The 23264-nt window shown below is 42.5% G+C and overlaps 1 protein-coding gene and 2 long non-coding RNA genes across 8 annotated transcripts in view; 2 read left to right on the top strand and 1 right to left on the bottom strand.

Moving 5' to 3' along the window:
• Positions 1–12386, top strand: part of SH3YL1 (SH3 and SYLF domain containing 1) — a 37748-nt gene extending 25362 nt beyond the window's left edge. For 3 of the 4 annotated variants that reach the window (XM_064145903.1, XM_064145900.1, XM_064145899.1), the window contains exon 10: positions 11812–12386. In XM_064145903.1, coding sequence (XP_064001973.1) covers positions 11812–12011 — 200 coding nt within the window. In that variant the 3' untranslated portion in view covers positions 12012–12386. Of the gene's footprint in view, positions 1–4748; positions 5819–11811 lie in introns of those variants that run through there. The other variant, XM_064145902.1, reaches the window with a different exon arrangement.
• Positions 12387–17870: 5484 nt separating this feature from the next.
• Positions 17871–18540, bottom strand: LOC135177115 (uncharacterized). Its single transcript, XR_010302918.1, has 2 exons — positions 18336–18540; positions 17871–18234 (listed from the first exon to the last, which is right to left on the bottom strand). It is a non-coding gene; the product is annotated as an uncharacterized LOC135177115 (long non-coding RNA).
• Positions 18541–19070: 530 nt separating this feature from the next.
• Positions 19071–23264, top strand: part of LOC135176690 (uncharacterized) — a 50418-nt gene continuing 46224 nt past the window's right edge. For 2 of the 3 annotated variants that reach the window (XR_010302778.1, XR_010302780.1), the window contains exon 1: positions 19071–19135. This is a non-coding gene — a long non-coding RNA (uncharacterized LOC135176690). The remainder of the gene's footprint in view (positions 19136–23264) is intronic. The other variant, XR_010302779.1, reaches the window with a different exon arrangement.

Genomic DNA, 23264 nt, shown 5'->3' with positions numbered 1-23264 from the left:
AAGCCTAAGTGGTTGAGGGGATTCTTTATGTTTCTCTCAGAAAGGCTCTCTTAATGTTCCGCAAGTACTTCATGTCGATGTTTTAAACCTTAATTTTGCCTTGGGACATCACACTGTGAAGACTACTGTGCATAAAAACATCACAGCCAAACACTTAGAAAGAAATGACAATTGAATGATAACTCGTTTCTTCCAGCACAAGCTTTTCACATTGAAAACGAGACGACAGTATTAACAGATTGTTACTATACTGTTAGGCATATATTTGGAGTCTAAAAGTAGTATATCGGGTCTGCTGATGAAGACACAGAGGCACGTGAGGAGCTGAAAAAGCTTTCCCTCCTTCACTGAGGATCTGAGTGATTTCTCAACCTTCTTATTAAAAATGCACTCCTTCCCATAGTAATTTGTCTGCAGCTTTTACACAAGGATGTTAGTAGCGGCTACATTAAGGAGCCTTTCCTACCCAGAGGGCTTTTTTGTTCCCCCTCTTGTTCCCTTTGAGACACTTGTGCAGTAATCAAATACATTTTTATCTTCCTTTTGATCACAGTTTGGTGACCTCTTTGTCACAAATCATTTTCTCTTTCCTTTCAAATTTAAATAGTACTACTAATAGTGAAGTTTGAGTTGTGAGCCCACTAAGATCAGTGAGATTTGGGCTCCTAAAAGCCATAATCAATTGGGACTAAATGCCAGTCCTCCTTTATTTTTTTTAAATTTATTTTAACCTTCTTACATATTGCTTCTCTGTGTTAAAACAACTGAGAGAGTATTAAGCCTTTTTGATTAGGTGGCACTGTGAGGTTGTTTTAAACGTGGTTTGTGATTACTAAATCCTGCTCCGAGCTGCAGCTTTTCATGCTTTGGGTTCTTCAAGAATCAGGTCTGGCCCAGTTCTCTATAATTTCAGAGATGATCTCAGTGTTTCAGTAATCTATGAATGCCAGATGGTTTAGTAGATCTGTGAAAATTGCAAGACAGAAATGTATTTTTTCAGGGAAACTTAAGAGTCTGTATATAAATTGTTGTTAGTACAATGCGGGGAGGGAGGAGGATGTGACCAGTTGGAAATGCGAGTGTTAACTAAGCCAGTGAAGTTCTATGGTCTAAGATACCATAGGCTGCTTCCAAGGTAAAAGGGTTTTGAAACAAATAGGTATTTTTACAGCTCTTGCATGGTCACAGCATAATTTTTAGTGACTTCACCTCCTGGTTCTTATTTTGCATGTCTCTTCTGTAGTTCAGTTCAGAGGTGAAGTTATTTTTAGAGTTACTACCCTGTAGGATAATGCTGATCATACTCTATCTGCATAGACATATAAGGGAAAAGGAATCTAAAACCTGTTGGTTTTAAGGATAGAGGAAGACTTCTTGGTTCACAGTGAGGGGAAAAAGGCATTTTGCTTTTGAACTGGCAATGGAATCATCCATGGAAACACAATTTATTTCTGTCACTGACGCTCACTGATGTTTCAGAAATGTTGCCTCTGGCTCATTTTCATGGACTGTACACTTTGTAAACTGTATTCATTAATGGGGATATGAGAACTTGGAGATAATAATCTGCTCTACCTGAAGGGGCACTGATACAGGAAGCTGTTCTTTCAGTTGAATTTCCCATATTTTCCTGTGATATTTCCGTGCTGTTAGTCATTGCTTGCAGGTAAGGAAGTCGACTGGTTAATTAAATTGTTCTCCCATTGCGTGTTTTCATGGGAAGGTGGAGTAGCCATTTCTTATGGTGAATAAAAAAGTACTGCTTTCAGTAATTAACTGAAAACTGGATAAAAGAATTAAAACAACAAATGCACATAAAATATGTGCATGTGCCTTTAGGTTCTGTAAATGTGTGCTGTGTATTTGGAACTCAAAAAAAAAACCAGCAAATTGCTTTTCGTTTCTTCAGTCCACGAACTGCTTCCAGGAGAGACAGAGCTTTGCTGTAGCATCATATAGAACTGTTCCACATCATAGGCAAGAACCCTCATTAAGATGTGCAGTAATCTCTTCCTTCCATATTATAATTTGAGGAGGAACTCTGGCAGATTATAAACTGTGAAAGCAATAAGACAGCTCAGTGTGACAGATGTTAGTCTTAGAAGAATTTTACAAAGTGTGATATGTCTGTCATGAAACTTCATGACATTGTCTGCTGATTGAGCGAATGTGAAGAAGGTGACCCCCTGGGAAGTAACTAGAGCACTTTTTGTTTGTTTGTTTGTTTGTTGTTAAGAGTTTTAGCTAAGCTTGGTCTATTCCTGTGGCTTGTGGCATGTTTATATTTAGTTACCGGAAGAATAAGACATCCATCTGGTGGTCCCCTCCAGTATTAATTTTCTTGCTATTATGAGCTCTTTCTTAATACTAACCAAACCCAGGAAATCCCAGGAAATTATTTTTGAGACTATTTTTATCCCTGATTCACTTTTTTGCTGGGATCATACTGTTACCATTCTGAATGTAGTAAGTCAGATAATCAAGCTGCTTATGGTGGCAAGCTGAGAGAAAAATATGTAAGCATGCAGGACTTCACTGGTCACACTGAAACAAATCTCTTACTGCATGTAATCAGCTAACTTAAAATACAACGAGGCACAGAGAGATTGAGGTCAGACGTGCTAGGATGAAATCGGGGTCATTCTGCTGTGTGCAGAGAGTTGTGATGCTAAATATGAACCAGACACACTAATGTGGGGAAGTGTATTTTTTCTGCTTTTTTAATGGCTTGTAATAAAAATGAGGAAGCTAGAGCTAAGTCCTGCCAAAATCTCAGTGCAACCTGTGCTTATTTTTTAAATGTAAGCCACCATGAAGGTAATGGTTCTGATTCAGTGCAGTTACAGTGTGAAATTCTTCATGTAAATATACAAATGTTAAATAGGATCGGTTAAAACCGTTTGTCTGCAGCCTGTGTGGAGCACACTGCTTAGCTTTTAGCATGTCTGTGACATACGTGCATTGAAAGCTATTGCAGAGCTGTGAGGTGCATTATGTAGGGCTTTCTTTTTGTGTTGTTCCAGTAGTAGTAGGACAAAGGCACAGTTTTAATTGCTTTCCCATCTATCTATCTGGAAAAACCTTTGGGAATATAGGAGCCTCTGCTTCATTTAATACTAACAGAAGCCAAGCAGGAGTTTTAAGTACCTCAAGGAAGTGATAGATATACAGGAATTCTACCCAAAGTGCCCTGTGCTTGACTGACTTGAGATGGAAGCTAACACTGGTCTAAGAAATGGAGATCGTTTTGCAGTAACCAAGTGGGTCTGTAAAACAGATAATAATTCCCTTTCTTCACGAGTTCATTCATTTTTACCCTGATTGAACAGCCACTTTAAAGATTTTTTTTATGAGCAGTAAAATTAAATGTCATGGCTCCCCAAAAAATGATGTGTTCTTTCTTATGAAGGGACCTGGGGTCCTCCATCTACCTTGGCTGTTGAGCATTAGATCATACAGATCAGCCAGCTGGATATTGCTGGTGGAACCAAGAAAGCCATTCACAGCTTCTGGGAAAAAAATGTCAGTTTCTGAACATGGGAAACTATCAAGAAATAGGAAGCCTCACAAAAACAAGTCAATAAGGCAAACACTAATATAAATTAAATTAGTATCACAAATAACTGTTCTGGAAATGGTGTAACAATGCTTAAAAAAAACCCCAAACAAAACAGTTTCAGTAAACTTCTTACCTGTTCATGAGAAGATCTGGGCAAAGAATTCTGAGCATTCTCTGGTTATATTCCATTGGATTTGTCTTTCTCATTGGCGATTCTGTTGCCAGTGTGGTTACTATAATCTTTTCCTTTGAAGGAACATCTACACATCCAATATTTCACTTGAACCAAAAGCTTGCATAGCATTGCATGGCATCCATAGAAGTCTGACGAATAACTGTCAATTCCACACTTTAATTTTAACTGACAATTGTAGAACTATTTGCTGTTTCATTTCATGCACTTTATCATAACCATGTCCCTCTTAGCCAGGCTGATGTAATAAGCATTCAGCAAGGATTGGCTGTGCAAGCCTGGGAAGCATGATGTGAGCACAGATTGGGTGGCAGTCCAAGGCACTTCATCCTCATGAAGGGGTGGATGCTGGAAGTTGCAGAGTTTGCACTGATGAGTTTAGGCTCTCATTTATGGGTTTGTGCTGTTGCTAACTCTTACTGAAGCTGTTCTATGCTGATGTAGGAGTATCTGCCCTTCTACTACCAGTTTGCACTCTGATCATGTGATACAGGATTGGGCTGTGGGATACTGTATCTGGAAGTGCAATTGCTTGGGCCACCATTTGAGAGAGGAAGGGAACATCTCTTGAATGCCTTTTGAAGTTCTAGGCTCATGGAGGCCATAGTATAGGCAAAGGTAATGACTGTACTGATTGTAATGTAACAGCAACGAGACTAAGTAACTGTGGCAAGAATAAATCCTAGTGTAAACTGCAGCAGCCTCTGAGCTGCTTAACCCAACAAGTTAACAAGACTTGTGTGTGCATCGCTAGTGTTAATGTAATAGAAATAGGTTATCAAATGCTAAACTGCCTATTAAAATTGTTAGGAGCTACCAGCATTTGTAACATCTGTTTCTTTTTTCTTTTTATTATGATTTGCAGCTTCTTTAAGGCTTTCATCTAAGTCAGTTTTGTATCATGAGTTTCTGTCTTATTCTTTTGTCTGGTAGGAGTAACCTCTTTCATCTGAGTTTTATTCTCTGATGCTCATTTTCATTTCCCTTTGAAAACAGGCTTTCTGTTCCTGGTAATCCTGTTCTTCACCCAATTAAAACCACTGGTAGTGAGGATTGTCCACAGCGCTTCAGTAATCTCTACAATCACACTATTTTGTGTGTCTCCCACAAAATACTTCTATTATATTTAACCCTTTTTTTACCCAGTGCAAGGAAGATTCTCTCAATGCAGGGCTGAAAAAAAAATTCAGTCAGTATTTCACAAAACATAACCGTAAATAGCTGGCAGAAAGCTTATGAAATTAAGTTGGCTTTACTGCCTTTTATTTTTCTGAGACAGTCGTTTGTTTCCCAGCCTGAGGTAATAGCTAAGCCTTAAGTCAAGTAGCTCACCTACCAATAACACATTAGTGGGACTTCGACAGCACTGGGATTTGAGAAGCAAAATGGACAAAGTGTATCCAGACTGAGATGTTAACTCGGAACATGTAAAGGAATCATGGAGGAGCTTGTGAACATCATGAATTGCTCCTCAGTGGTCAGTTTGACCTGTATAAACCAGCACTCAGTTCTCATTACTGTACTTTTCAGAATGTGAAATTTATGCTTAGCATTGCATCTCAAGCTTTTGCAGTACCATTTCAGCACAGGCGTTATTTGCATTGGTGTAGCCTTGAATGCAATAAAAGCCTTGACATTTGTGTGGTTTATTTGACTATCTCAGTTTCAAAGAAAATTTAGATGTTTTTTGAGAAGGCAGAAACATCCAAAAAGTAATCAGCAAAAGTACTGTTACGAAATTGACTCTTGCAAGCAGGAGGCTGGGGTTTTTTATATCCTAGATATCAAATACATCCACAGATGCTTGACAAAAAAGGCACTTGTTTAATGCAAAAGCTGAGCATGCCAAAACAAAGATAGAAAGCGTTCCATCAGCAGATGAAGATGATGATCCAGCATGTTCCCTAGTAGTCCATAAACTCAAAACCAGTGAAATATGTTTCATACTGAATTTACATAGTAACTTTAACTTTAAATGTAGTCAGATTTGTTTCCACCACCAATGAAACCACCAGTTTTGTTTGCTAGGCTGTTCAGTAGTGACATAATCACAGTCACAGGAAGCTGTATTGAGATGGTCCATTTCAAGCTCATGTAGAAGAGGTACAAAAGATTTGAGCCTTTTTCTTGATTCTGTGTCGTGTTTACAGTACCTGCAGCTGATTATGAATTTCTTACCTGTTGAGGCTTTGGGGCAAAACTGAGGGTACTGCACCTTGTACAGAACATCTCTGGCCAGCTTCGCTTTGTCCTGTCTAAACAAGTATTGACTACAGATTAGTTTTTTGCCAGTCATCATCTCTCTGTTAATGGAGAACACAGTTATTAAGTTATTCCAGGAATCAAATGGAGGGCTTTGTAACACAGGAAACCTGGATGAAGTACCTAGCTGAAGTAATATATTTAAGTGTAGCTTCAGAGAAGAGGGGTTTGCTGTGAAGAGGGGGCATCTGTGAAGCTCAGTTACCCCAAAAAGTCCATTCCCACTTTCTTAGTTATGAAGAAGGAAATGTTTTCAGATGTCAGTGTTGAGAATCTTCAGAAGACATTTTTCAGAAAGTAGGAAAAGACAGGTGGGTTTGTTTACTTACCCAAACCAAGGCAAAACAACAGCTAAGGCAAGGGATTAGGAGTTCCGAGTATGATTTGCTGAACGTTGTGTCTCCTGACCTTTGATTAGATGAACATTATTGGAGATTAATTGGATCGATGACATACTTCAAGTATCTGTGCAGAAAGATTTGTGCTTTTATCTGATTATAGCAGATTAGTACCTGTAGATAGAAAATGTCAAATCTACTGTGCATATTTAGGCCTTGCCAGACATCTGTTCAGTGACATCTGAAGTTGTTTTGTGTATGCTGAGGGTTTTTTTGAGGTGGCTCTACATTTTAAAAACAGAATTAGAAAGGCCATTAAGGAAATTAGTAATTTAATGTAGATAGGATATTTGAGATTTCACTGGTAAGACTGAACAAACGCTTGGTTTGTAATTTGTCCAGAAACAACTTCAATGAAACTTGTAAGTAGGCACATGTCTCTTCTGCTCTAGGAGCTGAGATAAAACCCTTCTTAGATTAATGGCTGAGAAATGGAAACTGAAGCACAGTAGTCTGAAAAAAGAACTGATCTCTCCACTGCTGTGATGCACAATCTTAAGTCCTTTCTGTCACTTCTAGTATTTAGGATACAGATGGGCTACTGTTGTTTTTTTTCTTTTGAATAAGAGTTGTGTGGACCTTTCTTTCTTTTTTAATTGGCATTAGCACCTGTAATGATTTGTTGCCATACAGGACCTGAACACTTAATTTCTTCAGAGTCTTGATGTGTAACATGCAACCATATGCTTCTGCTTTTCTCCCTTTTCCCCACCTGCCACTGACTCATATTTTATCTCCTTGTGAGGAATAAAAGCCATGACATCGCTTCTCTCTTCTTCTGTTTGTGGTGTATGGCACTTCCTTTCATCTTTTCTTTGCCTTTCCTTATTTCACTGACGTCCTAGGTCTTTAAACAGACCAGTTGTCAAAGATACTGTTGCTTTAGGCTTGTCACAAACCGCAGTGAATGAGGAGGCCTGAGAGTGGGCATTGCTCAGTAAGTGCCCAGTGAGTGAATCTTAACTTTATAACATCTGCTTTGTCTGATTCATCCAGTTGTGAAACAGGTAATTCAGTTAATCTGGCTTAATTTATACATGACCTAGCTGCGGGCATGAGCTCAGCATCGCCTTTCAGCCACATGCTACAGGTTGCTCGTAGAAATGGAGTAAGGTAAAGACTATTGGTACCCCCACCTAGGCTGCACCACACTTTCCAGTGATACATTGCATCCCAGCTGAAACAATGGTACCGCCGTTCAACCCCAAAGGAAACCGTGCCGGGGGCTCCCTCAGGCACTTTCCTTTGGTTCAGGTGAACTCGAAAGCAGCAGCAAGAGTTTTTGTGTTGGTTTACTTGCAGGTACACACGATCCACAAAGTCACATTGGCTCTCTGCTGGCAGTCAGTGAGTTTTGCAAAGCAAATGTGTTGCAGTTTCACCACCAATCTCAAGCACGTCAAACTCATTTCAATTTTTATTGTCGTGTCAATGACTAAAAGTAGCACATTACAGCTTACTGAGGAATGCAAGCTCTTCAGCATCAGGTATTCAGTGGCTGTCTGCTGAATACATCTGTGCTAGCAAAAGAAAACTTGGGACCCGCAGGTGGTTTCTACTGTTCCGTCTTCCAACTCGTATTTAGTTTTGGGTGGCTCCTACTGTTCTGTCCTCCAACTCGTATTTAGTTTTTGTGACAGTACAATAAGCTCAAATCAAAATGATGAAACATGCTTGCTCTCTAAAAATCAGTCTTAGAATCAAACGATGGGTTTACTAATACTTTAGAAGTTTATATTGGAATGTGAAACTAGTGGTTACATCTGCTAGTAAGTCACAGAGTGTGAAGGCCCAGGTCCAAGCAATCTAACCCAGTTACCTATCTGAACCACAGAATTCACCAGGTTGGAAAAGACCTCTAAGATCATCAAGTTCAACCTATCACCTAACCCTTCTAATTAGCTAAACCATGGCACTAAGTGCCTCATCCAGCCCCCTCCAGGAATGGTGACTCCATCACCTCCCTGGGCAGCCCATTCCAATGCCAATCACTCTTTTCCTGAAGAATTTCTTCCTAACATCCAGCCTAGACCTGCCCTGGCACAGCTTGAGGCTGTGTCCCCTGGTTCTGTTGCTGGGTGCCTGGCAGAAGAGACCAACCCCACCTGGCTACAATCTCCTTTCAGGTAGTTGTAGCTGTCAATAAGGTCTGCCCTGAGCCTCCTCTTTTGCAGGCTGCACACCCCCAGCTCCCTCAGCCTCTCCTCACAGGGCTGTGCTCCAGGCCTCTCCCCAGCCTTGCTGCCCTTCTCTGGACACCTTCCAGCACCTCAACATCTCTCTTGAGTTGAGGAGCCCAGAACTGGACACAGCACTCAAGGTGTGGCCTGAGCAGCACTGAGTACAGGGGCAGAAGGACTGCCCTGGTCCTGCTGGCCACACCACTCCTGAGCCAGCCCAGGATGCCCTTGGCCTTCTTGGCCACCTGGGCCGAGTTCAGTCGATTGTCCACCAGCACCCCCAGCTCCCTCTCTGCCTGGCTGCTCTCAGCTACTCTGTCCCCAGCCTGTAGCACTGCATGGGGCTGTTGTGGCCAAAGCACAGAACCTGGCACTTGGCCTTGCTAGAAGTCATGGCGTTGGACTGTGCCCATCTGTCCAGCCTGTCCAGGTCCCTCTGCAGAGCCCTCCTGCCCTCTAGCAGATGGACACATGCTCCCACCTTGCTATCATCTGCAGACTGACTGATGCTGGACTCAACTCTCTGGTCCAGATCATCAGTGAAGATATTAAAAAGGACTGGGCCCAGCACTGATCCCTGGGCGACACCACTAGTGACAGCTGCCAACTGGATGTGGCTCCATTCACCACCACTCTCTGGACCCAGCCCTCCAGCCAGTTCTTGACCCAGCACAGAGTGCCCCTGTCCAAGCCATGGGCTGCCAGCTTGGCCAGGAGCTTGCTATGGCAGTGTCAAAGGCCGTGCAGAAGTCCAGGGAGACTACATGCACAGCCTGCCCCATGTCCAGCAGGCAGGCCAGCTGGTCATATCTGGTTATATTGTTCCTTGGTGCTGCTCTCAGCTAGCACTTTCCCAGATGGTTCACAGGTATTGTTTAGGAGTTACACCAGCATAGAAATAAGTAGGTAGTTCAATTGCGGCTTTCCTCTTTCAGTGGTGAGCATTTATTAGTGTGTATGTGGCCAGTCTATGCTGGTTGACCTCAAAGTCAAAGAAAGGCTCTGGCACTCTTCATCTGATTCCTAGAAATGTAGCCAGTGTGTCTGCTTTATAGCAGCCTTCTGGAGAATACTTTGATTCCACTGTAAATGTGCTGAAATTAAAGATAGTTTTATCACACTCATCACTCTCTGGCTGGTAGTGCAGCACACCCAAGAGGCTGTAAATTCACTCTAGTTTATACCTCATCAAGTCCTTAAGCCATAGCAGTAGTCCTTGGCAAAAAGTTCAGATAATTATGGTGTGTAAAGATGAGTAAAAATGAAAGAATGTCGTGGTCAGAGCAGTCTGTTACCCAGCAGATGCCAGACCCACGTATGCTAGATCAGTGAACATGTGTGCTGGCTGCTGCACTAATGCATCTTCAGACACAATGTCTACATTTCTGTGCTGACCACTGTGCTTGTAGAAATGTGTTGTGTGTATTCAGATGCCAGTAATTAAAGATTTTTCCACAATAGAATATTATGGTTTTATTCCAGTGTGCATACTCACCAATCTCAATGATGCTGTATGTAGTAGCACTGTAGCACCATCTTGTGTGAGCTGCAAATGTGGTTTCAGTAGATTTAAACAGCAATCTGTATGTTGACTATCATCATTTTACTTAAAACTCTTCCATATAAAAGTGAAAAGAGGAAAGAAGAACACAAAATAGCTCCTTCTTATAATTATATGTGTTAGATTTCATAACACTGCCTTCATTTAAGATACTTATTCGTTAGGATGATCCATGTAAGTGCAAAGTGTGGGATGCTGCAATCTGAAGGCAGTAAATCTGCATTTTATCTAGTGTATGCCCCCAAAATAGAGAATTAAAGCACAGCGATTAGAAACTTTATGAGTAATTAAATGAAACTATGGTATGGAAAGGACTGCAAGTAGGAAAGGTTAAGCAGGAATTGTCATGAAACTCCTGGAAGGAATAAAGCTGGAAAATGCTTTTAAAATAACTTTTCCTCTTTCTTTTGAAGTGATAAAAGTAACTACAAGAAAAGTTATGTGTGTCAAGCATTGCAAACCGACGGCCAAAACCCCCAGAATTTGTATCAGTGCTAGTCTCATCTTCATTTCTATCTCTCTGTACACAATGTGTAGATTAAAAGGTTTTTCCCTTTTGGCAGCAATCAGCCTTTAATCTGTACAGCCATCATGTCCACATGAGCAATGTATCCTGAAATCTCTCCACCTGACTGTGTAAATGTCTTTATCATTTCCTCCTAACTGGTATTCCATTGCACCACCCATTTGTCACTTTTAGATGCATTCATACAAGAGATGTAACTGCTTCCTAAGTGAACATTAAACAAATGCATACTACCTCATATAGCTGACAGTTGAAGGCATTGAGAGCAAATGTACTTATTACCCAGTTGAACATTTTAATTGAGATTAAAAGTTCAATAGTAGTAAACACTGAAATGCTGGCTAAAAAAAGTGTCAACAAGAATGGAGGCTGGGTAGTGACACCCAAGATTTTAGATTGTTTTCAAACTGGTTCATAAGACTTATGGCATGAATACAGCCCCAGATAAGGACTGAAAGGGTTATGTAAGAGAGTAATAGAAAGCAAATAAAAGCCATTTGTATATGAGGTCTAAAATACCACTCTGCAAGCCAAGTTGCTCCCAGTGCATGCAGACAGAACTAGTTCTTTCTGCCAGTGCGCTTTGTGTAATGTGCGAAGGGCACCAAAATCCTAGACACTGGAACTCCTTTGGAAAGAGAAGGGAAATGCTGCAGATAGCTAATAGTTTAATGTCTTATATCCTGGCTTGATTTAAAATGAAAGCAAAAGTCAAGTCTCTGCTTTCAGTTTTGCAGCTTCTTTTAAGATGTTACTACAAGGAAGAGCTACCAAAACTAAAACCTGGACGTGGAGCTGTTCAGTTCAGCAACCTTTCAGGAAGCACTCAAATTTTCTTCAACACACCACTTTTGTTCCCACTGTCCCTGACCATATGAGGCATATAGAAAGACAACTGATCTCTATTTTGTATGGAGTACTACTTTATTAGCTAAACTGATAGGCTAGAATCCAAATTACTTACCTAGTAATGTAGGGGACATGGAGAGTGTTTTTCTTCAGGGGTTTATGTGCTCAGATAAATTATTCTGGCATCTTTGTCACTGCTTTTTACTGTGATTTGAGAATGTTTAAGGACTTACTGTGTGTATGATTTAGTAATTTCCTTTTCACTTAATCTCTTTCAATGTAGGTAACTCTTGGAGAACTCCAGTAGAAGTGACAGCACTTTATTCATTTGAAGGACAACAGCCAGGTGACTTGACTTTCAAAGCCGGAGACAGAATCACAGTTACGACAAAAACAGATTCCCAGTTTGATTGGTGGGAAGGAAGAATAGGAGGACAAACTGGCATCTTTCCAGCCAATTATGTTGCCATAAGTAAGAACTAAGTTTCTATGGAAGAAAAAATTAAAACAATAATATATTTACACTGAAAAATATATTTTAACTTTTCAGATTATGTAAAAATAAGATCTGTGATCGAGGCTATCTTAACACAGCATTGAAAAGCATTGAAAAATCTCAATATTCCCTGGAAGGTATTTCTGAAATAAAGACTACATCAGTTTATGATGAAGTTTTCTATTTGAGCAAGTTGCTGTATAAAATATGCTCCAACTTCTGTCTAGTCTCAATCCTGTCTTGCAATATGGATTTATTTTTTATATGAGGAAAATCACAATATGCTGAAAAGAACACTAATTCCTATTACACTACAATTTCTGGTCTCTTTCTCTAATAAATACTCTCAGATTTGCTTCAAACCATTTTTTAGTTGGAGTCATTCACTTTTTTGCAGGTATGGTAGAATAAACTGCCTTTGAAAATTACTTTAGGGACTGGAATCTGCTTTAGGTCTGGTCCCCAGTATTTGTCCTTGTTAGACATACAAGACTATTTTTAAACAATTTTGTAACAGTTTAGCTTCTCTGATGGCTTGTCTTAAATTGCCCTTATCTTTGAAGAACTCAAGCACTTCTGGAAGTCTGTTTAATAAAACGCATGGCTAGTGTCTCCCAGAAAATACATAGATCTGTGGTGTGCCTCGATTCCTGTGGGAACTTACTCCAGAAAAGGGAGTTAAGAAAGAGAAATCTCTGCCTGGTTCACAAGTGAGCTTGCATAACTCTTCCTGCTTCTTCCCATTCAAGGTTTTGCAGTTTAAGTTTTTGGAAAGATTAGCATGAAGTAAATTACAGAGCAAATAGAGTAAATTATTAACAGGGAAGATACTCCTGTAGTTGTAGTGTATAGCACAGTCATTCTCAGATTTTGAGTATTCTTGTAAACTGTTTTCATTTTAAAGATTTTCCTTGGAAATTGACCTGACAAGTCAGGGCAGAGGTGAGAATGAGGCTTCAAGTTTAGCTTCCTTCTCATTCCTGGATATGCTGAATTTACCTCTGGTATGGAGTTAATGCCAAAATGATAATGATGTTTCTTCAGTGTCTGCTTTTCCCACTTGAAAATGTATTTCATTAAGTTCTTCCTTCTTCCAACAGTATCATGAGCATCAGATGGGAAGTTAGCATGTGTGATCTTTCCAGAAACCAAGTTGGAGTTACTTGATGTTATGGTCTACTAAGGAAGGACATTGAGTTGCTGCAGTGTGGCCATAGAAGGTCAGTGAAGCTGGTGAAGGGCCTAGAGAACAAGTCTTATGAGGAACTGAGGTAACTGGTTGTTTAGTCTAGAGAAGAGGAGTCTGAGGGGAGACCTTCTTGCTCTTTACAATTCCATGAAAGGAGGTTGTAGTGAAACTGAGGTCAGTCTCTTCTCCTTAGTACCAGGTGATAGGATGAGAGGCAATGGCTGAAATTGTGCTGGGGGAGGTTTAGATTTGATATTAGAAAAAAGTTATTCACCGAAAGACTTCTGCTAAAGGAGTGGTCAGGCACTGGAAGAGGCTGTCCAGGGAGGTGGTGGAGTCACCATCCCTGGAGACATTCAAAGAATGTGTGGACCGTGGCACTTTAGGATATAGTTCAGTGGCCATGGTGGTGTTGGGTGGATGGTTGGACTTGATGATATGAGAGGTCTTTTCCAACTGCAACAATTCTACAATTCCATAATCTATCAGGTGCAGTTTAGCTTTAAGTTATCCCGTCATGAACAACAAGTTTAAGCCTAGTGTAGAGGAAGATGTCACCATGAGAAATTCATTCCCTTCTGGATTTCTTTTAGACTAGACCCCACTTTTACTGAATGAATTCAAAATGAGACAGAAGACATGCAATTAAATGCATTTGCTACCTTGCAGTTAAAATCCTTTATATTATTTGTGTGATGCACAGGACAGATGCAGATGGTGTGTCTGCAAACAGATACCACCAGAAAATGAATCCGTATTCCTTGCAGGTATCTTCTCTAGAAGGTGTTTCCCAACCAGCAGGAGAGGCTTACAAAACAGAACGTCACTGCAGTGGGAATGCTAACACAGGCCTTTAGAAATACAGGTGTAGCAGCTGCCAGTGTGTGGTGAGGAAGCAAAATTTGTGTTTGCCTGTCTTTCATAGTTCCACTTCAACATGAGGAAAGGGTTTTTTTTTTTCACTGTGAGGATGCTGGAGCACTGTACCAGGCTGCCCAGAGAGTTTGTGGAGCCTTCTTCCCTAGAGACTTCCAAAACCTGCGTAGATATGTTCCTCCATGGCCTGCTCTAGGTGATCCTGCTTTGGCAGGGAAGTTGGACTAGATGATCTTCAGAGGCCCCTTACAACTCCTACCATTGTATGGTTCTATGATTCATAAATTGCATGTATTGCTTACTAAGCAAGAAAATAGGAGATTAACCAATATCAAGACTCACTGAATAGGATTAATAATATTATCATAGACCCAGACGCTAGATCTGCCACTTGTTCACAAAGAAAACAGTGCTCCTGCATTTTTTATGCCCTGGTGCTGCATTTTACTTCTGCAGCACAAGCTGAAGCCTCCACTGGCAGAATTACGCTGTAGTACTTCATTAGTCATTTCCATAATGGTAGCTGGTTTTTCCAGCCAGTGTACTTGCCTTTGTGTGGGGTTGTTAAACCTTCTCAAGTGTCTTCTTCTGTGAAACTGTCAGAATTTATGAACTTAGAGAGTAAAATCCTTTAATTGTTTATATAAATTCACTTTCTTGGATTGCCTTAGCTGAGTTAATAAAAAAAATTGGGGTTGCCTAAGTATCCATGGTAGTCTGTAGACTCTTCAGGGTAGCATGGATTAATCACTAAATCCAAACTGCATTTTGAGGAGGAAGTATTAAATGGAATGCATATCTTGGACCTGGAACTTGTCTTTCTTCATCTAAATGTCATATGGGAAAGAAAAGATTTGGTGGATCAGCCTAATGCCAAAAAAACCATAAGTTATCAGGAAAACCCACATTGAACCACTACAGAACCTGATTCTACATCACAGGCTTAGCCCAATTCCAAAGATGTATTTACAGTAGAAACGCTTTACAGATTTGGACAGCTAAGAGATCTGTAGTTATATAGCAGGTTCTCTGCAGTAGGTGTAGGAACAAAAGCCAAGAGAAATAGTCACCCAAGATACGCTTCTGTTCTGGTATGAGAGGTTTTCTGCTGAAGAAAGTCCATGTGCATGTTCCTTTGCTACAGGATGCCTGCCCAAATCCAGAAAAATCAGAAGATTCTAAAGAAGGTGGTGCCTCTAGCACAAAGTATTTAGTACTGACTAGTTGTGAAGTGCCTGGCATCCAGTTTTTAGTGAGAGGTTGGGAGGATAGATGCCTATAGGACCAAGTCAGTAGGTATCCATACCATGTCCATGTTTATAAGTAATATTATTTTGTACTTCCTTGTTTTGTGCTTTCAACACATGGACACATAGCGATGGTAGTTTTGCAGGAAGCTTTTCACCAGCTCTGGCCTTTCATAGAACATCAGATGATTTGTCTGTAACAAGCATTTCAGTGCATCTTCCATGCTTGCATAATTCATAGAACCAACCAGGCTGGAAGAGACCTCCCAGCTCATCCAGTCCAACCTAGCACCCAGCCCTGGCCAATCAACCAGACCATGGCACTAAGTGCCCCAGCCAGGCTTGGCTTCAGCACCTCCAGTTCAGCAACTCCACCACCTCCCTGGGCAGCCCATTTCAATGCCAATCACTCTCTGGCAACAACTTTCTCCTAACATCCAGCACAACTTGAGACTGAGTCCCCTTTGTTCTGTTGCTGGTTGCTGAAATAAGAGACCAACCCCACCTGGCTACAGACTCCCTTCAGGTAGTTGGAGACAGCAATAAGCTCTGCCCTGAGCCTCCTCTTCTGCAGGCTGCACACTCCCCAGCTCCCTCTGCCTCTCCGTACAGGGCTGTGCTCCAGGCCCCTCACCAGCTTTGTCGCCCTCCTGTGGACACCTTCCAGTACTTCAACATCTCTCTTGAATTGAGGAGCCCAGAACTGGACACAGCACTCAAGGTGTGGTCTAAGCAGTGCTGAGTACAGGGGAAGAATAACCTCCCTTGTCCTACTGGCCACACTGTTCCTGATCCAGGCCAGGATGCCATTGGCTCTCCCACCCACCTGAGCACACTTCTGGCTCATCTTCAGCCTACTATCTACCAGTACCCCCAGGTCCCTCTCTGCCTGGCTGCTTTCCAGGAACTCTATCCCCATCCTGTAGTGCTGCTTGGGGTTGTTGTGGCCAAAGTGTAGAACCCTGCACTTAGTCTTGTTAAATCTTCTCTCGTTGGCCTCTGCCCACCCATCCAGCCTGGCCAGGTCCCTCTGCAGGGCTCTCCTACCTTCCAACAGCTCCACAGCTGCTCCTAGCTTGGTGTCATCTGCAAATTTACTGATGCTGGGCTCAATCCCCTTGTCCAGATCATCAGTAAAGATGTTGAACAGGACCGGGCCCAGCACTGACTCTTGGGGCACACCACTAGTGACAGCTGCCAACTGGGCCCGACCCTCTAGCGAGTTCTTGACCCGTATCAGAGTGAAATCTGTCCATCTGGCAGATGGTGTCAAAGGCTTTGCTGAAGTCCAGGCAGACTCCATCCACAGCCTGCCCCACATTCACCAGGCAGGAACCTGACCATAAAAGCAGATCAGGTTGGTCAGGCAGGACCTTCCTAAACCCATGCTGGCTGGGCCTGATCCCTTGGCCATCCTGTAGGTGCTGTGTGATGGCACTCAAGATGACCTGTTCCGTGCCCTTGCCTGGCACTGAGGTCAGGCTGACAGGTTTGGAATTTCCCAGTTCCTCCTTCCAGCCCTTCTTGTGGGTGGGCATCACATTGGCAGCTTCCAGTCTCCAGGGACCTCTCCAGTGAGCCAGGACTGTTGATATATGATGGAGAGCAGTGTGATCAGCTCAGCTGCCAGCTCCCTCAGCACCCTAGGATGGATCCCATCCGGTCCCATGGACTTGTGAGGATCCAAGTGTCTCAGCAGGTCCCTAACTTCTTCCTCCTGGATTACAGGGGGACTATACTGGTCCCTGACTCCATCTGTCAGCTCAGGAGTCCAGCTGTCCCGGAGACAACCTGTCCCACTATTGAAGAGTGAGACAAAGAAGGTGTTAAGTACCTCTGCCTTTTCCTCATGCTTTGTCACTATGTTCCCCTCTCCATCTAATAAGGAGTGGAGGTTATCCTTCACAACTGAAGGACAAAAAGAATGAAAAGTTCAATTTTTCTCAGCCTCCTCATGAGTTTGGGTCTTGCTCGATTTCAGAGATACTCCTCATAATAGTTTAGAGAATTAACATTTTTAAAGTAAATCTGAGGTGATTAAAGCCTTAACATCTAGTTTCATTTGTGATAGCTTCCATTGCTTACAGCTGGACAAAGAAGTCTGGTTCCTCTTTCTGCAGTTTCCATAGTCTCCTTAAGCTGTATTTTCCCACACTCCTATTTTCAAACCTTAATTTGAATTAGTTCCTAAGCTCCCTCCATCACCTGTAGGAGGACACTTCTGGAGAAGTGATGTCCCTCTGGTCTGAGTTTGTTCAGTGCATGCAAGTTCTTCCTCAGAAGGCTGTTCACTATCCAATCCATCGTCATCAATTAAGTTCTCTTTTTCCACAATAGAAGCTTACTGGAGAAGATGTATGGATGGCACCAAGATCCTCTACCAAAGTCTGTCCAGCAAGAGTTCAGCTCACAGGAAGTTCCTAGTGCATACAGTCTCCTGGTTTGGCCCTGACTGAGGGTCAGCTGCCCACCAAAGCCTCTCTATCCCTCCCCTACAGACAGGGGAGAAGGGGAAATAAAACAAAAGCCAGGCACAAGATAGAGACAATTTAATAGTGACAAGAAGCAAAGCAATAGGGCGCGCGGAAGCAGAAGCAGGGCGAGAGATGCCGATCTCTGCTGCCCATCAGCAGACTATATGCAGCCTTGGGAAGCAGGGCTCTCTCTGCTTAGTGGTTGCTTGCAGAGAACAGACACCATCTTCCTTCTTTCACTTCATTCTTATGCTTGAGCTGATGTCGTATGACATGGAATATCCCTTTGGCCAGTCTGGCTCAGCTGATTCGGCCGTGTCCTCTCAGAACCTCGGGGCAGGGAGATGTTGGAGCAAGCCCAGCCAGGGTGCTCAGCCCGGCAGTAGCCCAAACGCTGGTGAGTTAGCCACGCTCGGCTGCAGCACTGCAAAAGGCAGCAGGAGAAAGATGTTTGGAGGAGAATTAACCCCAGCTCAGCCCAGCCCAAACCTACTGCACTTCGTCAGCTTCTAGATCAAGACTCACTCTCCTCCTGTGTTCTACTGATGTCGAGTCACATGAGAGCTTAGGTCCTTCAAATCCACCCTTTCCAGAGAATGCATCTTCCAATGCCTGCTTTATGTTGGTACTTAGCAGCATTTCCATGAGCTGACGACAGGTCTGATAGCTTTGCAAGGAGAACCCGTTGAAAAAAACCAGAACCCCGCCCAGGATTATGAAATGCACCAAGTCTTACATAATGTTTGCAAGGGTGGAGTGATGTCTGACAGTCCCATGCTTCCAAAATGTTCAGTGTTGTTAGGCAACCGTCTGCCAGCACTCTGTGTAATTAAGTATTTGGCTTTTGAAAAGGAGACAGGATGGCATGTTTTAAAGTTTATCTTCAAACCATGGAGACCAGTTTAAAAACCGAAGTACTCAATTGATACTGATAGCAGCAAAATGCAGGGTGTAAACTGAAAGACATCTTTTCTTTTTTACAGGCAGTTTATCAGCTAGTTGTTAAAACAGAAACGGTGTACAGCTATTAGCACAGACCGTTAAAAGATAAGTCCAGCCCCCCTACCAGAGCAGGATCCACTGGATCCCAGTCCCTCCCAGTCTCCCCCACCCCATTGCCCACCCCATCTGCCCCTTTTCCACCCTACCCAGCCCATTTTTCCCCCCTAAACCCAGCGCACCTGGGCTCTGCTGGAGTCTCCTCCCACCCCAGGTGTGGCCACTTTGACCTCCCTGCCTATTCCCCTATTTAATCCGACCCGGGAAAGGCAGAAGCCCCAAGGTGTGCCCGTCTGGGCAGAAGGATCCTCTTCCTGCTATCGCTGGTGAGTTCTCGTGGTTCTCACCGGGTGAAGGGAGGGGGATGAAGGCCGGGGGGGCCTAGTGGCCCCCCCGGCTAGTTAGGAAGAATGTTAGTAGCCGCTCCAACATCATCTGTGGGTGCTGGTTAGACCGGGATGGTCTTTCCTGTTCACTTTCACTCTTTTTGTATGTATGGGTGCACTCAGGGTGGTTACTTTGGTTCTGTTTGGATGAAGACCAGATCAGTTTCACTGCATGCCTTCAGCAAGGATGCTCTGTTTTGTTTGCCTTAATAAATTGGAAGCAGGATAGAAAGCAGAAATTCTTTAGCAGTGAGTACTGGCTTATTGAAAAATGACTTTCTCCTTTTAAAAGCTCAGTAAATTTCTACAGGAGCCTTAATGATGCTTGCACAAATTTTGAAGAGACTTCTACAAGTTGTACCAAAATTTACAGTCTTAAGTCCATATTTCGTATGCTTCCACCAATTCTGTACATAGCTTATGCCCATAGAATCGTAAAGGAGACAAAAATAGACACTTGTGTAGCCTTTGTGAATTGCCTTACCTAAAGGGAGATGAACTGCAGCTGTTTATGTCGAGTCACTGTGGGTGCTCGGATGAACAGAACTTCAGTTTTCTTCTGTGTGACCCAAAATATAGACAGAGCATCCTACCTATAGGCATCTACTTCTGTAAAACTTGGCTAGAACATTTTAAAATCAAATTAGGTTTCACTGGGAATCTAAATTTATCCAACACTTCTGTCTAAAAGTTCATGGGAAATAATTTGTGAGTTTTTAATTGGTTCTTGCTCTTAATTGAATTAGAAATGCTGCTATGAAAACCTTTGGGGCTTTTCCCATGCCATAACTAATGTAAGACAAATAAATAGAAATAGAATGTTTCATTCTTTGGAAAAAGTTTTGGTTAATTTCATCTAAAATGAAGTACAAATAGTTCCTTAAATGTCAGGAGTGTATGAGCTAGTGCATGCTATCCCTAACACTAGGTTGATGTCCATGTGTTCCTCCACATCTGTGCTCTACCCTATAATTCTTTACCTAAATCTCTTTTTAAACAGTAGATAGAGAGATTCTGGTAACTACAGACTGTGGAGGAATTCTGCCACCTGCATGGCTGAGAGGACTCTTTGGGTCTGCCTTTAAGAACCTTATTGGTAGTGCCAGCTTTGGAGCTCTCTTCAACACTTCCTCAGCCTTTTACCTGGCAAAGTTCATGTTCTGTTTCATGTTGTGGAAGAGGCAACTGCACCTCGCCTGCTTACTGGTACCTCTAGCCTTTGGCTTGAGAATTTGTCTAGGTGAGAGAGAAAGTAAGCCAGGCAGTGCCTAGAGGAGAGGAACATCGCTGGCACATCAGACAAGAAGCTGCTTTCTTGCTGAACCCAGCATTGTCTGTAGTGGTAATATAAACTTGAGGGTCACACAGAATTGCAAAATGGGGTGCATTGGAGGATCTAACCCCTCTGCCAGGGCAGGATCACCTAGAGTTAATCACAAGCATTGTTAAGGTCTCCCCTCAGTCTTCTCCAGGCTAAAAAGACCCAAGGCCCTCAGCCTTTCTTTGTGAGACATGTTCTAGTCTCCTCAGTATCTTCCTCATGCTCTACTTTCCCTATTACTTCCCTCTCCCTCCTGAACTGGAGAGCCCAGAACTGGGTGCAATACTCCCGATGTGACTTCATTAAGGCCAAGTAGATGGGGAGAGGAACCTCCCTCAACCTACTGGCCACACTGTTGTTGGTGGAACCTAGGATGCCATTGGCCTCCTTGGCCCCTCTCTAGATGCTTGAGGACTGTGACAGTGTCCAGGACAACTAAACTTCCTGTGACCTCCCTCTAAACACCTGAGTACTGCAAATCACTATTCTAAATAGTAGCACAGTGGACTTGGGCGGGGGGGGGGAAGACTTGTTGATAATTTAGGTTACCAAAGCCAGCTGTGTCCTTCCTCTAAGTGCAGGTTGTCCTGTCAGATCAGAGACATGGTCTCACAACACACATCATTAGAACTCGGAGTTTCTGAATGCCCAGTTTACACATTGGCAATGTGCTTTAGCCTTTCAGACATTTTAATGCAAACTCAGATCCTTTTCTCCCTAGGTTTTAAATCATTTTTTAGACTCTAGTTTTCACACAATTAAATGTGAGTTATGCCTCACAATAAACTTGGATAATGCTGTCAAGGGCAGTAAATAAAGCAGCTGGATGCAGAAGTATTGTCATAGATTGGCAGTTCCAGCTGCTTGGGAGACACTTTTGATTACTCAAGTACCAAGTCACTTAAATAGGTGCCATTCTGGAAGATTTTATCAACTGCAGGAATTTGGAGCAAATTTAGCTTGTTTTAAGAAGAGATGTCTGTTTAAACAGTGGGTTTAGTTTGAGTTATGTATTCTGTGGTGGTCATTTTTGGTGGAAACTAGATCTGGCTATTACCTTTTAAAACCTGTTCCAGGCTATTACTTGCTCTCAGCTTGGTATTCCCTTTAACATGTCTTGGATTTTAATGCTCCAAGTTTCCGTCTGTTGTAGTTGATGTCAAAATTAGGGCCACAGTTAAGCCAGAAAGTCAAAACATCAGTCTCTTACTCTAATTGCTTTCTTGTCAGCCATCAGTTTCTTACAAACGTGTACCTGGACAAGCTGCTTTAAAAATTCACAGTCAAAGATTGTATTTGATGTGTTTTGGATCACTGCTTTTGCATATCTGATTTCATGCCTTTCAGGCTAACTCCTTGTTTCCTTCTGGAAACACTGAAAATCTTTGGGCCTCCTGCAGCTGATTTTTACATCATGGGGATTCTTTTTGTAGCTTGGAGGGAGACTCTGAATGTTAACCAGTGCTGCATCTACTTAAAATTGGCATTACTGTGCTGACTTTACTTAGGTGCCAGGCTGCTGCTCAAATTACAGTATGAGACAGAAGTTACTGATGTGTTTCTGTGCCTCTGAAAACAGTCCAGTCAGTGTTTTCCTCTATGGCCATCGCACTCTCAAGCAGTGCATTCTCTCAATGGAGCTTTCTGCCAGCTCGCGTTCCTAGCAGAAAGTGGCTGACTTTGCATCAGTCCATGCTAGATACTTCTTTGCTCCCTATATATTACCACCTATATGTGTTCTCCTGGTTATCTTTTTTCTGTCATTTAAAAAGCCATTCCAAACATCTCATGTGTTTCAAGCCAATTACAATGACATTCTGAAGCAGCTCTGACCTTTGTAAACCCCTGTGCAGGTTCTTAGACTCGTAGGTCATGTAGTTCCATGGGTAGGGACACCTTCCATTAGACCATGTTGCTCAAAGCCTCACCCTTGAACCCTTCCAGGGATGAGGTATCCACAGCCTCCCTAGGCAGCTTGTTCCAGTGTGTCACCTCCTGCACAGTAAAGAATTTCATCCTAATACCTAATCTAAATCCACCTTCTCTCACCCCTCATCCTATCAATACAATTGTGATAGTTTGAAGCAGGCTAGAATGTTTTGGTGAAAAGAACTAGATAATTGGCTGAAAAAGGAAAACAATGGCTGTGTCTCCTTACCTCACAGTTTTTGCTGAGAAGTATGGGAACAAGAAGTAAAACATTAGATAACATTCTCCATTTTGCTCTCACTTTGCTTTTGCCTTCAGATCAAGCCACATCTCCTTAACCTCACTGCCACTAACCTTCCTTCTTAACCTCTTGGCTGCACCTCTATTCTTTCTCAGGATTTGGGGTAAGGTTGAGAGGGGCAGGGGGAGGTGCTAGGGTGGCTGGGAGCCCCTCCTGGGGACTCAGGTTTCTGGGAGGGTAGTTGTGCTTCTGTATTACTTTTCCTTTGTATTTTCTGTATATAACTGTATATATTGTAAATAGCTGCTTGTATATTGTGCTGCTGTAAATAAATAGCTTCATTTATATTCCCAGAGCCCGTCTGAGTTAGCTGGGGCAATTCCAAAAGTGTGGGGGGGCGGGTAACAGCCTAAACCACCACAACAATCACTGAGAAAGAGTCCTGTAGGGCCCTTTCAAGTACTGGAAGGCTCCAGTTGTCCCTGAAGCCTCCTCTTTAGGCTAAACCACTGTAGATTTTCTGATAGGTCCTCTGGAGTCTGGTCATGAATGTGGCAGCCAAAGCTAACAGACTTCTT

This window comes from Pogoniulus pusillus, chromosome 7 (genome assembly GCF_015220805.1).
Source record: "Pogoniulus pusillus isolate bPogPus1 chromosome 7, bPogPus1.pri, whole genome shotgun sequence".
NCBI lineage: Eukaryota > Metazoa > Chordata > Aves > Piciformes > Lybiidae > Pogoniulus > Pogoniulus pusillus.
The sequence above is the reverse complement of the archived record's forward strand: the minus strand, read 5'-3'. Positions and strand labels throughout refer to the sequence as shown.